General features: G+C 38.0%; 1 protein-coding gene across 1 annotated transcript in view; it reads left to right on the top strand.

Moving 5' to 3' along the window:
- The first annotated feature begins 15,920 nt into the window (after window positions 1–15,920).
- Window positions 15,921–19,332, top strand: part of ALDH1A1 (aldehyde dehydrogenase 1 family member A1) — a 53,513-nt gene continuing 50,101 nt past the window's right edge. The window contains exon 1 of the mRNA XM_027549472.1: window positions 15,921–16,053. Coding sequence (XP_027405273.1) covers window positions 15,988–16,053 — 66 coding nt within the window. The 5' untranslated portion in view covers window positions 15,921–15,987. The remainder of the gene's footprint in view (window positions 16,054–19,332) is intronic.

Below are 19,332 nucleotides of genomic sequence, written 5' to 3'. Positions count from 1 at the left end.
TAAAAGCTCAATTAACGCTCTAACAACAGGTTAGAAATAACTGAATAGAGAATAAGTAAAACAGATTATGGATTTGAGGAGATTATGTTATGATGTATCACAGGGACAAGGTATGGGGATTATGAAACGGAGTGTCCAAGACACAGAGAGAAGAGAAGGTCCAATATGCGTCTAATAAAAATAAATGCTATAGCAAATACACATGCTCTTTAGAAGAAGATAAGATCATCATAAGCCTTCAAAATTTTTAAATTCAATGCCTAATACATATCTAGGATAGTCAGAAGAAGAAAAGACAGCATGAACAAAAGCCAAAAGGAACTGCATTTTCTCAAGGCAGAGACTTAGGATATTTGAATGATCAGACACAGACTTTAAAAGATCTATATTTAAAAGATGAAACTAATCAATGAAAAAGTTCCCTGAAAACTCAACATTCAGAAAACTAATCATGGCATTCGGTCCCATCACTTCATGGCAGATAGATGAGGAAACAATGGATACAGTGAGAGACTTTACTTTTTGGGGCTCCAAAATCACTGCAGATGGTGACTGCAGCCATGAAATTAAAAGACAATTGCTCCTTGGAAGAAAAGCTATGATCAACTTAGTTCAGTTCAGTCGCTCAGTCGTGCCTGACTCTTTGTGACCCCATGAACCCCAGTACACCAGGCCTCCCTGTCCATCATCAACTTCTGGAGTTTACCCAAACTCATGTCCATTGAGTCAGTGATGCCATCCAACCATCTCATCCTCTGTTGCCCCCTTTTCCTCCTGCCCTCAATCTTTCCTAGCATCAGGGTCTTTTCAAATGAGGCAGCTCTTCGCCTCAGTTGGCCAAAGTATTGGAGTTTCAACTTCAACATCAGTCCTTCCAATGAACACCCAGGACTGATCTCCTTTAGGATGGACTAGTTGGATCTCCTTGAAGTCCAAGGGACTCTCAAGAGTCTTCTCCAGCACCACAGTTCAAAAGCATCAAATCTTCAGCACTCAGCTTTCTTTATAGTCCAACTCTCACATCCATACATGACTACTGGAAAAACCATAGCCTTGACTAGCCAGAACTTTGTTAACAAAGTAATGTCTCTGCTTTTGAATATGCTGTCTCATTTGGTCATAACTTTCCTTCCAAGGAGTAAGCGTCTTTTAATTTCATGGCTGCATCACCATCTGCAGTGATTTTGGAGCCCAGAAAAATAAAGTCTCACACTATTTCCATTGTTTCCCCATCTATTTGCCATGAGGTGATGGGACCAGATGCCATAATCTTAGTTTTCTGAACGTTGAGCTTTAAGCCAACTTTTTCATTCTCCTCTTTCACTTTCATCAAGAGGCTTTTTGGTTCCTCTTCACTTTCTGGCATAAGGGTGGTGTCATCTGCATATCTGAGGTTATTGATATTTCTCCCGGCAATCTTGATTCCAGCTTGTGCTTCTTCCAGCCCAGCATTTCTCATGATGTACTCTGCATATAAGTTAAATAAGCCGGGTGACAATATACAGCCCTGACGTACTCCTTTTCCTATTTGGAACCAGTCTACTGCTCCATGTCCAGTTCGAACTGTTGCTTCCTGACCTGCATACAGGTTTCTGAAGCCATGAAATTAAAAGATACTTGCTCCTTGGAAGAAAAGCTATGACCAACCTAGACAGCATATTAAAAAGCAGAGACATTACTTTGCCAACAGAGGTCCATCTAGTCAAAGCTATGGTTTTTCCAGTAGTCATGTATGGATGTGAGAGTTGGAAATAGCTTATTATAAAGCTGCTGCTGCTACTGCTGCTAAGTCGCTTCAGTCATGTCCGACTCTATGCGACCCCATAGACGGCAGCCCACCAGGCTCCCCTGTCCCTGGGATTCTCCAGGCAAGAACGCTGGAGTGGGTTGCCATTTCCTTCTCCAATGCATAAAAGTGAAAAGTGAAAGTGAAGTCACTCAGTCATGTCCGACTCCTAGCGACCCCATGGACTGCAGCCTACCAGGCTCTTCCATCCATGGGATATTCCAGGCAAAAGTACTGGAGTGGGGTGCCATTGCCTCCTCCATTATAAAGCTATACATACTAATATATACTAATTTTAGTATTCTAAATTTAATACTTTTAGTATTTTAATATTACTGTATTATATATACTAATATATGCTATTTGAGACAATATGATGTTGGTAGTTGGATGGACAAAATGACCAGAGATATAAAATAAAGACACCCTGCCCCAACACACATATTTATATGAAATTTTATTCTATGACAAGGTAGCACATTAAGTTATTGAAGAAAAGCAAGATGTTCAATGAAAGGTACTTGAAAAAGCGCTTATCCACATAAAGAAGATTATCAAAGCTATGCTGGGAAACCAACTGTCTAAAAACAAAATAAAACAAAAAAGCCCCGATTTGCACTGGTCTGTAGCATTTGACAATTCCCATAATACAAATACTCCACCCATGATTGAGTTTAATGGTTTTTCCAGTAGTCATGTATGGATGTGAGAGTTGGACTATAAAGAAAGTTGAGTGCTAAAGAATTGATGCTTTTGAACTGTGGTGTTGGAGAAGACTCTTGAGAGTCCTTTGGACGGCAAGGAGATCAAACCACTACATCCTAACGGAGATCAGTCCTGAGTGTTCATCGGAAGGACTGTTGTTTATGCTGAAACTCCAATACTTTGGCCACCTGATGCAAAGAACTGACTCATTTGAAAAGACCCTGGTGCTGGGAGAGATTGAAGGTGGGAGGAGGAGAGGAAGACAGAGGATGAGATGGCTGGATGGCATCACCAGCTCAATGGACATGAGTTTGAGTAGGCTCTGGGAGATAGTGAAGGACAGGGAAGCCTGGCGTGCTGCAGTCCATTGTGTTGCAAAGAGCTGGACATGACTGAGTGACTGAACAACAACAACCAACGTAAAGTCATCTGACTCAAATTCCTGAAAGGTTAACAATCACGTTTCCTGAGCTAGTATGAGTGCTGTAGCGCACCACTGACTTTCCTTCATACCCTGAAAAATGACAATGCTAGTTAGTCAGTTGTGTCCAAATTTTTTTGACCCTATGGACTGTAGCTCACCAGGATCCTCTGTCCATGGAGTTGTCCAGGAAAGAATACTGGAGTTGGTTGCCATTCCCTTCTCCCGTGGATCTTCCTCTCCTACATTACAGGCAGATTTTTTACCGTTTGAGCCACCAGGGAAGCCCACTTCACACTATTCACAAGAATCATTTCCATATAAGCTTCAAAGGGAAAAATAGAATTTTAATGTTCTTAGTAGGAAAAGATATCAGCATATCTTTAGTCTATGATATTTGGATAGTTTTCTTTTAAAAAGCACAACAAATATTGATTGTAAAAATAAAAGATTGATAAATTTAAATGTATTAAAATTAAGAACACTTTGATCATTAAAAATATACTGTGTATAAAGTAAAATTGAGAGATTTATAAATTTAGAGATTTATAACTGACATTAATAATGTGATTAATGATCAGAATTGTGTATATTTTTAAATATTACAAAAGTACTTAAAATATGCATTCTAATAAAACAGCGCAAATCATGTAAACACACTTTTACAAAAACAAAACTGACCAATAACATATGATGAAGTACTCAAGATATTTAGTAACCAAGGAAGAACAAATAAAGATCCCAATGTGATACCATCTTGTATCACTTTATTAAAAATTAAAAAGCCTGAGACTCAAATGCTAAAGAATATGGATCCATAGGGTCATTTTTCCATTGAAGACAGAAGTACAAATTGATATAATCACTGTGGCATTGTTTACCAAAGCTTAACATTCCTTTTCCTTAAGAAATATCAGATTTGATTCTAGATATATAGCCAGTAGAAATATACGTGAATATGTTCATACAAGTCCCCCAAAACCCATGATCAATTCTATTATCAGAAAAGTTTATTACCCAGCAGTCAAAATAAAAAACTATAGTCATGTACATTACTATGGATGAATCATATCACTATAACATCCAAGTAAGAAAAAGAAAAAAAGAGTCCATTTTTATAAAGTTAGAAATAATTAACATGTATACACTTACACATACACACAAGCATATACATACCATTTTCTGGAATATATAGAGATACAATGGAAGTCAATCAAGAGAATAATGAACACAGGTTTCCTAATTTTCTTGTCCAAGAAGGAGAGAAGGGACAGAGCAATGGACTGTAGGACCTACAAGTGTACATGTAGGTTATCTTCAAAGTACTTTGTTTTGTGTAGAGGTTTGGTAGTGCTTATTGTGTTATTATACATAACCAATTATACAAACAAATTATACAATTAAACAAAACAAAAAGATGTATCTAAAATTCTAAAGGGATAATACCAGGGTCACAGGAAAAACAGAAGGTACACCTGGCTGGAGTTTTGAAAATGATGTAACGAAGGAATTCCTTACAGAAAGGTGGACAACCCACAAAGGTACTGGATAACCCAGAGCTTACCCAGGTGAAAAGCAGTGACCACTGCTGAAAGATTGAGGAGACGGGAAAAGTAAATGGTGTTTTCAGAGCCCAGTGAATAAAGCCAGTACTTTACAGTGAGTAACACTCAATAAGGCCGGCAGTTATACAGAAGGACTCAGCCCTCTGAGAACCCTGCCAGAATGCCACTCAGTCAGGAGAGAAGCAAGGGAGTAAGTGGCCTGGCCTTTCCCTCTTGCTGCACTCAATTTTCCTGTCAGCATCTCCCTCCCTTTCTTGCTGGTTGTGCCAAACCAGAAGCCAGAGGGCAAAAAGAGCTGTGCCATGAGAAAGAGATTAAATGAACCTGGAGTGGAAAATAGATTATCTAATAACATTAACATGCATACAAATATACATATATTTTTAATTTATTTGGCTGTATTGGATCTTACACGTGACACTCAGGCTCTCTAGTTGTGGCACACAGGCTCTGGAGCATGTGGGCTCAGTGGTTCCTATGCCGCCGTGAGAGGGCTTGGCTGTTCTGCAACATGTGGGAATCTTAGTTTTTTGACCAGGGATCGAACCCACGTCCCCTGCATTACAAGGCAGATTGTTAACCATTGGACCACCAGGAAGTTCCCACACAAATATTCAAAGAAACATCCACCAACAATAACATGTCATGGGAAGAGATGTAAAGGAGTTTAAAATGTTCTAAGTAAGATTAGCCAAGGAAAAGAGTAAAGGTACAAATTAATTTTAGACTTTAATAAGTGAAAAAATATACATAATATTTGAAAAACTATTAAAATAATAAAAATAGTATAAAATTCCCCAAATTACATAGAGAATAAATAATTAATTTTTAAATTAATTTACATGAATGTACATTAAATGTAAAATTAACATTTAGTTTAATTTTAAAACTAAAAATTTTAAATCAATTTTTAAAAAAGAAAAGAAAAATAAAGCAAGTAACATAAAAGTATTTAGTAAGACAATAGATTTTAAACATAAATTTATAAATACATTATATTATATGTCAATAAAATAAGTGATCTAATTAGAGAAAATCTGTTAAGCTGTATAAGTAAATAAAACCCAATAGTGGACCATTTAATGTGTTTAGTTGCTCAGTCATGTCCAACTCTTTGCAACCCCATGGACTGTGGTCTTCCAGGCTCCTCTGTCCACGAGGATTCTCCAAGCAAGAATACTGGAGTGGGTTGCCAAACCCAAGGGATCTTCCCAACCCAGGGATCAAACTCAGGTCTCCTGCATTGTAGGTGGATTCTTTACCATCTGAGCCACCAGGGAAGCCCAAACAGACATGTAATACATACAGACACAGAGATTCTAAGTAAGAAGATGGAAGAATATATATTATAAAAATTCCAACCCAAAGAAAAGCTACTGTGGCTATAATTTATCAGATGAAGGCAAAAAGCATAGACATGAATAGGGACGTCTTATATGTGAAGTCAAGTGGGCCTTAGAAAGTATCACTACGAACAAAGCTAGTGGAGGTGATGGAATTCCAGTGGAGCTCTTTCAAATCCTGAAAGATGATGCTGAGAAAGTGCTGCACTCAATATGCCAGCACATTTGGAAAACTCAGCAGTGGCCACAGGACTGGAAAAGGTCAGTTTTCATTCCAATCCCAAAGAAAGGCAATGCCAAAGAAGGCTCAAACTACCGCACAATTGCACTCATCTCACATGCTAGTAAAGTAATGCTCAAAATTCTCCAAGCCAGGCTTCAGCAATACATGAACCGTGAACTTCCAGATGTTCAAGCTGGTTTTAGGAAAGGCAGAGGAACCAGAGACCAAATTGCCAACATCCGCTGGATCATGGAAAAAGCAAGCGAGTTCCAGAAAAACATCTATTTCTGCTTTATTGACTATGCCAAAGCCTTTAACTGTGGATCACAATAAACTGTGGACAATTCTGAAAGAGATGGGAATACCAGACCACCTGACCTGCCTCTTGAGAAATTTGTATGCAGGTCAGGAAGCAACAGTTAGAACTGGACATGGAGCAGTAGACTGGTTCCAAATAGGAAAAGGAGTACATCAAGGCTGTATATTGTCACCCTGCTTATTTAACTTATATGCAGAGTACATCATGAGAAATGCTGGGCTGGAAGAAGCACAAGCTGGAATCAAGATTGCCGGGAGAAATATCAATAACCTCAGACATGCAGAAGACACCACTCTTGTGGCAGAAGTGAAGAGGAACTAAAAATCCTCTTGATGAAGGTGAAAGAGAAGAATGAAAAAGTTGGCTTAAAACTCAACATTCAGAAAATGAAGATCATGGCTTCTGGTCCCATCACTTCATGGGAAATAGATGGGGAAACAGTGGAAACAGTATCAGACTTTATTTTTTTAAGCTCCAAAATCACTGCAGATGGTGACTGCAGCCATGAAATTAAAAGACGCTTATTCCTTGGAAGGAAAGTTATGACCAACCTAGATAGCATATTCAAAAGCAGAGACATTACTTTGCCAACAAAGGTTCATCTAGTCAAGGCTATGGTTTTTCCAGTGGTCCTGTATGGATGTGAGAGTTGGACTGTGAACAAAGCTAAGCGCTGAAGAATTGATGCTTTTGAACTGTGGTGTTGGAGAAGGCTCTTGAGAGTCCCTTGGACTGCAAGGAGATCCAACCAGTCCATTCTGAAGGAGATCAGCCCTGGGATTTCTTTGGAAGGACTGATGCTAAAGCTGAAACTCCAGTACTTTGGCCACCTCATGCCAAGAGTTGACTCATTGGAAAAGACTCTGATGCTGGGAGGGATTGGGGGCAGGAGGAGAAGGGGACGACAGAGGATGAGATGGCTGGATGGCATTGCTGACTCAATGGACGTGAGTCTGAGTGAACTCTGGGAGTTGGTGATAGACAGGGAGGCCTGGCATGCTGTGATTCATGGGGTCGCAAAAAGTTGGACACAACTGAGCGACTGAACTGAACTGAATAGTGATAACAAGTTCAATTCACAAGTAAGATAAAGCAATGTTAAATTGGCAAGTACATAATAGCCTTAGTAATGTAAGATAACCAACCAATAGAAAAATTAAGAAATGCACACCAAAATAAACTATAAGTCAAAGAAGGTATCACAATGAAAATTAGAAACTCTTTTTAATTGACTGAAAAAATAAAACTACTGTATTCAAACTTGTTGTTTAGTCGCTAAATTCATGTCCAACTCTTTGCAACCCAATGGACAGAAGCCTGTCAGGCTTCTCTATCCATGGGATTTCCCAGGCAAAAATGGAGTTACCATTTCCTTCTCTAGGGGATCTTGCTGACCCAGAGATTGAAATGGCATCTCTTGCATCTCCTGCATTGGCAGGTGGATTCTTTATTGCTGAGCACCCAGGGAAGCCCTATCCAAACTTGTAGATGTTGCTAAAGACATGCTTAGAAGGAAATTTATATCCTTAAATGAAGTGCATTAAAATTTATAGTTTGACAAATAAAAATATGTATTTCTTCTAAACAAGAAAAGAAGTGAAAATGGAGGAATAAAGAAATTGTACTCCACACCAGAGAAGAGAGATAAGAAGAAAAAGAGTATGCAGTTACCTCTGCAATAGTCCTCCCTTCTTAATATTACAATTACTGATTTTGACCCATGAGCCTGGCTGCCCAGAAAAAAGTGTACAGTCTTTATTTTTCCTTATAGTTAAGTGTGTTTATGTGACTAAACTCTGATCACTGAGGGTCCTCTAGTCTTTTGTCATTTTTCCTCCCCTTTCTCCATTTGAATCCTGGAATATGAATGTAATGGTTGGAATTCTGGCAGCCTTCTCTTATCAGGAGGCCAAGAGTCATAGTTCAGGGATGCTGGGGCAGTGAGCTGAAAGGAGCCTCTGTATCTCTCAACTCTGCTACCACGCCTACCCTGGATGAGCAGTTTATAATATCTGTTTATGTGAAAGAGAAATCCATTTCCATTTTGAGTATTTATTCTGGATTTTTCATGATGGGCACCAAACCTAATCCTAACTGATATAAGGACAAACAGAGCATAAAGTACATGAGTCATCGCAATAGAAGTAGAAATGTACTAAATATATGTGTTTAACAAAGACTCTTGTAATCAGAAACTCTTAGATTGGATTAAAAATATGAGAGTGATTTGCTCTTTAAAATCCAGACCTACAATGTCAGGACACTAGACAGTTGAAGGTAATAATTACTTCAATAAATAAAATTAATAGTTTTACAGGGAAAAGGCAAGGAGTCACAGATGCCTGAAATTTGGCCAGTGTTGTTTTGTCATAATCAGAAGGGGGAAATTCAAGAAAAAAGTTTGATTTTGAGAAAGGATAGTGAGTTCAATTGTGTGTGTGTGCATGCTCTGTCACTTAGTCGGGTCCACCTCTTTCTGACCCTCTGGACTGTATTCTGCCAGTTCCTCTGCCCATGGGATTATCCAGATCCAGGCAAGAATACTGGAGTGGGTTGTCATCTCCTCCTCTGCCTGACCCAGGGATTGAACTGAGTGTCCTGTATCTCCTGCACTGGTAAGCAGATTCTTTATCCACTGAGCCAGTGAGTTCAATCAGGGGGTCTTAAAATATGAACTAAGAGACTAGGTAGTTAACTTAATTGAGTGAAAATAGGCTGAACTAAATATTAGAGATAGGTTGGGTCTATGTTTAGTGCTGTGGTGCTCAAACTTGACTTTAACTCTGAATCACCTGATGGGTTCCTTAAAGCACAGATTATTGGGCCCTATCTCCAAAGATTCTGATTCAGTTGGTCTGAGATGGAACCTGAGAATTTGCATTTCTAAAAGTTTTCCAGGTGATGTGCATGTCTCTCCAACTCTGAACAACATGAGGAAATAGAGTTAGAGATGCTTCAGTGGTTCTGACAGCTGACCACACATTACAATTACCTGAGAAACTTTAAATGCATACCAATAGCTGGGCTCACGGAGAAGGCCACGGCACCCCACTCCAGTACTCTTGCCTGGAAAATCCCATGGGCAGAGGAGCCTGGTTGGCTGCAGTCCATGGGGTCGCTAAGAGTCGGACATGACTGGGCGACTTCACTTTCACTGTTCACTTTCATGCACTGGAGAAGGAAATGGCAACCCACTCCAGTGTTCTTGCCTGGAGAATCCCAGGGATGGGGGAGCCTGGTGGGCTGCCATCTATGGGGTTGCATGACTGAAGCGACTTAACAGCTGGGCTCAAACCCCTGTTATTGAATCAGAATCTCTTTTGTTTTGTTTTGAACTCCCTAGTTGATTCCAATGGGTAGGCAGGCTAAAATACTCTTTGAGTCTTCCGATGTTCAAGTTAAAATTTGTTTTTTTACGTAAATGTTTCTTTTCTTTTTTTTTCAATCATACTGCATGGTCCACATAAAACAAATATGCAGGCTCTCCATTTTCAAACCCAGCTATTTGACTAGATGTGACATGTAGCTCAGGTAACCAACAAGCAGCTGGAATGTATAGCCTGAAAGTTAAGTTGGGATTTTGGTTATAGATCTGGGTACATATAACTTTAAAATGTGGGAACGAATTAAAGGAAGCAAATTCAAACCAGGTTTGATGTTGTCCAGCTAAAATAATCATTTAAAAAATTAATGGCTTTCATAAACAGCATTATCTATTGCATTTTACTTTTGCAATTGAATGAATATACATTTATACTGAAACTGAAACTGAAAAGTTTTCAAGATGTCAAGCACCTGAGAAGTTTCTACGCCAAGGTCAGATGGGAGGGAGGCTTTCCTTTATTTGAATAGGAATATTTAGATTTTAACAATAAACCAGAACAACATGCAGAACACGTGATCAGTAACAGCTTGCACTATTTAGCAACCCTGAACTCGTGCTTACATTGATTATATATTGGGTTCCCATGACTGATGTAACAAATTACCATAAACTTTGTGGTTTAACACAGCACACTTTATTCTCTTAAAACTCTAGAGGTCAGAGTACTGAAATCAGTTTCACTGGTCAAGGTCAGAGGGATGGGTTGAGCCAGCACCCTCCAGAGATTCTGGAGAAAAATCCACTTCCCTGTATTTTCCAGTTTCTAGAACTGCATTCCTTGCATTCCCTGGCTCCTGGCCCCTTACTTGTCAAAGCTAGCAGCTTCAGTGACCAAACCACCTCCTGTTTCTGTGGTCAAATTGCCGTTGCCTCTTCCTTCTAAGGATACTTGGGATTGCATCTAAGACTCACCCTGACAATCCAAAATAAATAATTGCTCAAGATCCTTAATTAAATTACAGTTGTTACATTTCTCTTACCGTATAAAGTGACTTTCACAGCTTCCAGAGATATCTTTAGAAGTCATTATTCTGTCTGGGAAATTATATAAAATATAACAAAAAGAAATCACATGTTTCTTTTTATCATGCATAAATTGAGAATGGCAGAAATGACAGTAAAGTCAAAATTCAGCTATTTAGCTTTCCAAACACTGAGGCAAAAGTCAAAGGCAAATTGCAGATTTCAGCCAAATACTAAAAGTAAAGCACAATTTCTCAGCATACCTACAGATAGTACACAGGATTATAACCTGTTAACCTGTTTTTTAAAAAAATAATTTATAGCATAACACAAAAATTCCCCAAGTATTTGTTTACTTTTTTCACTAACCCAGGATTTATCTAAACCATTTAGTATTTTAAATTTTATATTATTCTAAAGATACTGATTGATAATTTAGACATATTTGATTGTTTCCTTAAAATAAATTTCTAGACATAGAATAAGGGTTGAGTATTTTTATAATTTAGTGCAGTTTGCCAAGCATTATTAAGCTCTGAGAAACTCTATAGGAAAAGGGTCATTTCTCTGCACCCTTCCATGTGCCAGGATTGGGAGTAAAAAAAAAAATACCCTTGACTTAAAAACGCTAACTTGTTGCTGTGCATTTTGCACTTATAATTTATATTTATTGGACGACATTTGAGTGGAGAGTACTCCCTGAGAAACTTTCTTTACCTACAACCATGATTTAACTCACTTCCCAGATTAACTTGCACCTCTGAATTTCCTTTGTAAGAATATTTTGACTGTATAATTTGTTTACAAATTCAAAACCAGGGAGAAAAGAACGTGTGGCATTAGAAGTTAAGTTACTGGTCATCTGGGGTGAGGAAGAAGGACATAGTGACAGAAAGGATGTACAAAGTAGACTCTGAGGTTCTAATATTCTTTATTTGACCCCAGTGGTGATTATTTTGTTTTGTTTCTTTCATGATTTTTGTTGAGATGTTACTACGAAAATGTTATGATTTTTGCAGCTTTCTATACATGTTATGGGCTTCCCAGGTGGCACTAGTGGTAAAGAACCGACCTGCCAGTGCTGGAGATATAAACGACATGAGTTTGATCTCTGGATCAGGAAGATCCCTTGGAGGAGGGCATGGCAACCCACTCCAGTATTCTTGCCTGGAGAATCTCCTGGACAGAGGAGCCTGGCGGGCTATGGTCCATAGGGTCTCAAAGAGTCAGACACGACAGAAGTGACTTAGCATGCATGTACACATATATGGCATATTTGACTCTAAAAAATTTTTAATAAAAATAAATTAAAAGAGAAAAAAATATGTAGACTCATGTCTACATACACTCAGTTTTGGAAACAATCTTCTCTGCTTACCAGTAGTCAAATCTCTTTGCTCCAAATTCTTATCATTCATGTGAACCTAGTATTTCAACAGCATGGTTGAATTAAATGTTATTTAAGTTGCTGATTTATTAGGAGGAAAGGGCAATTGATTTCTATGAAAACAAAACTGAGTGTTATGTAAACACTCAATCTTGTCAAATTATGAAACATGCTGGCATACTAACAATCTATACATAAGAAAATTGTAAAAAAAACGAGAAAATGTATAAAACTCTCAAAGTAGTCTGCATGCAGATTGCCTCAAAGATGTCTTTAATGGCTTTAAACTTCTTTCTGCATTTTGAGGAAACAAAAACAATGTGAACACTATTCGTGCAAGGTTATTTCAAGCTCGAGCAGCAGACCCAGCTCTAAGAAATGGATTTGGCCTGTGAAGTTCAGCAAAAATCTACTTAAACTAAAACAGTCTTATAAAGGCTTTAATCTAATGTTTCTTTTAGTTACCCTTCTAATTAGTTAGTGTCCTGGTTGTATCAGGTAAGAGGGGCATCTGCCATTTTAGTAACACAAGACAAAGAGAAAACAGTTGATAGGATATATGAGGAGCAGGAGAAATCAAAGGTTAAAAAATAAAACCTTGCTAATGGGCAAAGGATGTCAGATGAACAGAAATTAGCCCACAAAAAGATATGTTCACACACTCTAATGCTTCTTCCACCTCCCTTTATAATACCAACTTGCCAGTCAAGCACAGATTCTCTCATCACATAACAAGAGCCACTTTTTTTCCAAATTATTAAAAGCCAAACAGGCATGTGAACCCATGTGGTGTCTGTTGAAACTGCAGTGATCAAAAGCAAAGGGACATATCCATCGCTGGGTTAACCACCCAGCGGACTCACCCTGTGATGCTGAAGGCGACACTGAAGAGTCAGGGACAGCAGATGTCACTAAGCAAAGCAAGTTCAGCTCCAACAGATCGATTCTGGATTTTGAAATCAGAAAATGTGAAGATCAGCAATTTTTTATTTCACCATTTATAACCAATGTGTGGTTATTTCACCACATATAACCATTATGTGTGTTAAATGTGCATGTTTTTTATTTCAGTTACTCATGTGACTGCGAGAAGCTTAGGCCCCAATAGCTTTTCAGCGACTAAGGCTTGAGTTTTAGAGGAGTTTTAGAGAGATTCCTTATACTATGAGATAGCAGTTTCAGCCATGGTTGGAGACCTAGTCTGTATGGTTCTTGGGATAATGACAGTTTTCACCAAGGACTAAAAGAAGTCAGATTTAAAAGAAAATTAAATTATGCTCCTCTTCCCACCCCTTCACAGGTGTGTGTGTGTAATTTAACTTGCCCCTAAGAAGGAAAGGATGATTAAACATACTTCATCTATGACTCCCAAGTTTAATTTCCAGCCCATCCTGTGCTGCATAAGCCTGCTAAAATATACAATATATATTGTACATAAAAATATACAAGCTTTGACCCAGTCTTGAAGTGGGGCTTCCTTGTCCCTGAGTTTTCACCAAAGCCATTTTCCCTTTGTAAAGGAGGGAAATGATCTCCTCAGCCTTTCACCCATGCAAACACTCCTAAGAACATACTATTCTACAAGACAAATTCTAGGAGATGGGTGATATAAATACTTATTTCAGAAGCAGAGATCTCAGGCTCTGTGGTTTCTGGATAAGAAAGATCTGCCCTTCAAGAAAGATTAAGGTGGGAGAGTTCCTGATCCTCTAATCACAATTCTTTTCTCATAGAAGATACTCGGTAAATATTTGTAAAAATTTAATGGGCAGGTGTGGTAACCTGTTTCATAGCTGTTCCTTTTACCTACATTCTGTAATATCTGGCATAAAGGGACCTATTCTTATGCAATTATTCAATAAAATATGATTAAGAATGAGCATATAAATAGTGAGATGACACAGCAAGTGTGCTGTGAAGCACTGAGCTTTGACTGCCTGGACAAGTGTTTGACTCCACAAACAACTGCAAAGCTGAGAGCAGAAGAAAGTAGCAAAACACAGCTGTCTGGGCCTGGCCAGAGCACCACTCTGTGAGTTATGTAACAGCTGTTGTGTAATTGTGCATTTAATTCAAAACACATTTTTAAGAGAGAAAACAATTAGATTTTTCAAAAAGAATGAAATTGTGAGTGAGGGGGATAGGGAGAGAGAGAAAAAAACAATGAAACAGCACAGAAGTTTCTGTCTAGTCTTCAAGCAGAGGCACAGTGGAGGCAAGGACCTCAGGGATGGTTGTCTTAGCATCTAGGGGCCTGACCTATGAACTGAATCTGTTTTTGTAAATAAAATTGTATTGCAAAGTGTATTATGGTATTGGTTGACTGTAGAGTTGAGTAAATCAAAACAGAAACTATGTGGCCTAGAAAACAATCTTTCTCTCTTTACAGAAAAAAAGTTTGCTGACCCCCATCTTAGACAAATAAAAGGCTACGCTTGAGGGCCTGTGAGGGTGACGACTCAGAGAACAAAACAGCCGACTCTCGAGCCCATCTGGGAACGCTCTTATGGAGAGGAGGACAAGGAGAATAAATTAGAATAAGAACCAAGGTTTTGGTGTCACACTGGCCTGAAATGAAATTTTGCTTTTGTACTTATAAGATTGGTGTTCGTAAACAAGCTATTTTATGTCTGTAAAGTGGGGAACCCAGTGAGGGCGGAAAGAGAAAGTACGGTTCCTGCCCCTGATTAGGAGTAACTATTCAACAAACCTTAGCTTCCCTACTTAAATCCCATATTTGGAAAAGCTGGCGCTTTTCACTGGAAGAAATAATTATTACTCTTAATTCTTGGTAATTGATTAAAAGCACCCAACGTTTTCCATCTTGTTCTGACTGTAACTTTTGCTAGACTTTTGATAAAATAAACTTTTATACTTAAAAATGGGAGTAGTACAGTTAAAATTTGTCCTTTTTGAATGTTCCCAACTTGAAACATTAATCTCATTTTAAGAACCTATATTACTCAAGAGTCCTGTTTAAATTCACTCTTGGTACAATTGCCTGCGTCAGTGATTGATAAATACCAGCCAACTTCCAAAACCAGAGGTTACTTTCATTTTAAGCAAGTTTTAGCAGACGATATTGCCATTTGCTATTGTGGTGAGTGTGTGACAGCACAGTCTGAGTTCCCTAAAAAATCCTGCTGACATTTCTGTTCCCACATATAAAAGATAATTTAGATAAAGACCATTTAAATAAAGATAAAGATAATTTAAATAAAGATAATTTAGAGTTCCTGAAATCCTAGTAGGTCTGCTTACCAAGCACTGAACTACATTTGATGGGTATGATTCTTTTATAGTGGCCTTGGGGTAGGGTCTCTAGAGGGGACCTAACGAAAAGCACCCTGCTTTTCTGGGACATGGACAGATTAGCCGATAGCACTGTCCTAAAGACACCTGGCCAGGATCCTTCCCTCACTCGCCTCTGCAAAGAACAAGTGCCCTTTGAGATTCCTTTTCAATCCTCGAATTCTCTGATTCCAAGTCTGTCAGAACACAGAAAGTTTCACAGTAACATAAAAAGCACGAAAAGCCAAAAAAATAATAACTGGCCTTAGTGGCCAGAGCAGCTGTGCTTCCTACACTTATCACAGGTTTCGGCTTTGTAAATTAATTCGTCTGCAAATAGTGCCCTGACTCCGGACGCAGCTTCAATACTGGAGCACTGGTTTCTTAAGGATTTAAGTTTAAAGTCAAGGGCTTCCTGCTCTAGGTGTTACAAATAAGTAGTGTCGTTTTCTTTTTGCTCAGAGTTTGTTCATCCAATCATATCCCAGTATGCAAATAAACCTTAGCCCAAGCAGATAAAAAGGAACAAATAAAGCCAAGTGCTCTATCAGAACCAAATCGCTGAGCCTGTCACCTGTGTTCCAGGAGCGGAACCAGCAATGTCGTCCTCAGCCATGCCAGACGTACCTGCCCCACTCACCAATTTGCAGTTTAAATATACTAAGGTTAGTACAACTTCTGCTTGCTGCTTTGCCTCAGCTTTATAAAAACTACATTTATTTAAAGCACAAAAGGTCAATTTAAGTAAACTGGTGTAGAGAGCCCTTTGCAAATATAAAAATAAAAGGCTTGCAAAATGCAGGTCTGGGTTTAGTGTCTTGATCACATAATGAATTCTAAATTGTATCAGGCAACTTTTCAGAAATTTATTTCTTAAAATATTTCTAAGTAAAAGGAATGCTCTTCACTGTAATAGGTTCTTGTGCCAGGATTCAGTGGACTTTACTAAGCAGTTCTATTAACTTTAGGCAGAGTACCCAGCATATACAAGAGAGGCAAATACTTACTAGAGAAACTTACTGGAAACAGGCAAACAAATGGGAAATCATTTTTTTTTTAAAGGAAAATAAAAAAGAGAGAGAGAAACAGAGTATAGTGAAGTAAAACAGAGCATACTGAAGTAACATGATTTTTATATATGTCAAATGAGTGTTGAAATTGAAAGACCTGAATCTGATAATTGGATGAAGGAAAACTCCAGTTACAAAAAACTACATGGTCCTTGCATTATTTAGCATATTTGGGAAAAGAAAGCCTTCTTATTTATTTCTCAGCCAAATTTGTTGCCATTGGAGCCGGCATGTAATTGTTAGCTAATAAATATTTAGAGAAAAAAGAGCAGGAGCCAGACCCAGACTTAAAAATCCACAGTTAGGGAGAAGGAGGAAATGGATCCTATTTAAGTCAATCAAGAGTATCTCTGAACTTCGCCAGTTTCACACTATTACATTCCTGCTTTTTAGTCAGAGCCTAGAACTTTCAGAGAAACAAATAACAAAACCAATCTAACCAAGATCATTTAAGAAGTGAGCTTTATGGTGTGGTGCAGAAAGGAAAGTAAGAAAGGAACTATTCCCACTCAGGGAGAGCCACTTTGCTGTCTGACTTAACCAAGGAAATTCCAAGAGCACTGTAAGTTAATGATAAAGTCCTGCTATTATTGTTTCCTTACTTGTAACCATGGATGGTTTTGAAATTCTCGTCTGTTAAATTTTCATTTTCATAAGCACAACAAATGAGGAAGTTGTTCAGCTGACTGGCTCTTTTCCATAGAAAAGTGTCTGCAGAGATCAGATTGTGCCTTTAACATGGTTGACCAACAGTTATAAAGTGTATTAAAGTATTAGTTTTACAAGGTTTTATTAAAAGGGAAAATATTTTTTTGTCCGTTTGATTTTATTCCAAATGGGAACATGAAAAATGTGATGAGACTATACCCTCCAAAGATTTTGCACTTGGCAAAAGCACGCCTAACAGATAACAAGACTCCAGTTTTCCCAACTTTCTGTTTGTCACTTGCAAGATATTTCAGTCCAAAGTAAATACATTTAAAAATGCATTCGTTTTATAAAGATCAAAACCACTGGCAATGATTGAGTTATCTATCCCCTTACTATTATAACATAGTTTTGTTTTGTTTTTCCCCATGATACTGGGAAGATATTTTGATAGTCTGAATGTCACATTTTCTGGTAGTCTGAATGTCACATCTTTTAAAAATTTGGTTTGCAAAAGTTTGAAGTCTTCCTTGTCTGTGAATTTCCAGCAAACTCTAACATGAAATATTCTTTCTACTGAACTAAGCTTCATTAAGTAGTTATTAATTAAACATGTGAGAAACAGTAGTGGACAAATGAGATAGTCCTCAAAATATAGATACAAACACAGATCTAGTGATTCTTTAACATATAGAGATGATTTTAAGATTAATATAGCCTGTTCATTTAAAAGTCATTACACAAGAACACCCTCTAGGGAAACTAACTGACCTAAGTGCTCAAAAGGAGGCAAGATTCCAAGAGCAGGAATTTGCTCTTGCATATAAGAACTTTTCTGGGTAAAAATACCCAATGCAAGCAAGTCAGTGAATTTCGATTGCTCACACATCTTCTCTATAAATCTGTTCTGCTCAGATAGCATTTTATTGTCTGATTTATTGGTTACAGCATTTTCACACTTGGGAGGACACCAGTTATGTATGTAATTAAATCTAAATGGGTGAGCTTTTTCAAATGCCTTTGCATTTTCTTTTTACTGTGCCTAACTGAAGAACTGTATTGGATTTGCACTTGCAAGAGGAGTTGGAAAAAGATGGTTATTAGCTAACTTTCCTGCTTGCAAACAAAATAAGGGATTTTATAGTGTCTGAGAAATTACCTTCTATAGCAAGCCCCTAAACTACGTTATTTTTCTTGCACTATTTTAGTGTTCATGTTTATTATCATTAGAATATGTTGGTTGTTGGAGCAAGGTGGAGGAAAGAGACAAGCAAGACTGAGTAACAAAAAACTATTGCAACTACAGTAGAAGATCTATACATGCTCTCAAGCTTGAGACTGCTTCTAGTCCAAACAAAAGATCTCATTGATGCCTAACTTTCATGACTTTACAGTCTACTTTGTTTTTTAAGGTGCATAAAACAGAGATCCCAGTTTAAGAAATACTTTATAAAATGATACCAAAGTTTTTGGAATTTAAAATCTCAGTAACATCAGTATAAGTGCACTCAAACTCAGAGTCTGTCCCTATCCTCATATCCGTGCCCTGCCCCCCACCCCATTTCCAGTTCTAAACAAACTCTCTCTCTGCCAGCTCTCTGCTCATCCTTTTAAAGGATGAGGTTCTTCGGAAATTGTGTGATCTTTGGGAAAACTACATTACCTCTCTCTGCCTTGGTTTCCTTACATGTGAAATGGGAATTCTTAAGGTTGAAGTAAGCATTACATGCATTTAATGTATATGAAGTCCTTTAAATAGTACCTGACACATGGGAAGTGATTGATTAACATTAGCCATCTTAGTCCGATTTATTTTTCTGAATTCTATCCAATTTTCCAGGACCTTCTTTTACTCAGCCTTTCCTAGATCTGTTTCCCACAAGGGTTCTTCTCACTTCATTGTCATCCCCTAGCTTTTCTGTCACTCTTTCTTGCACAGTCATGCCCCACCTGACAAGGATTTCATTGGAACTAAGTTCCAAGGGTTTATCCTGGATTTCAGGGATCAAGAACTTTCTCTTACAGGATTTGGTATCTTTGTTTTCCATTCTCCCTTTACAACACTATTTTCTACCTTAAAGACAAATAGAAAATTCAAGAAGAAAGCTTTCTCAGACAGGAATCAAACCCCCAAATATTTAGTTTGACTCTTAAATGTAACTCATTCAATAATGAATGACTTATTCATGCTAGAAAAGATCTTCATTGGCTAATGACATTTCACAT

Source organism: Bos indicus x Bos taurus, chromosome 8 (genome assembly GCF_003369695.1).
Source record: "Bos indicus x Bos taurus breed Angus x Brahman F1 hybrid chromosome 8, Bos_hybrid_MaternalHap_v2.0, whole genome shotgun sequence".
Lineage (NCBI taxonomy): Eukaryota > Metazoa > Chordata > Mammalia > Artiodactyla > Bovidae > Bos > Bos indicus x Bos taurus.
Note: the sequence above shows the minus strand (reverse complement) of the source record. Positions and strands in the feature narration are given on the sequence as shown.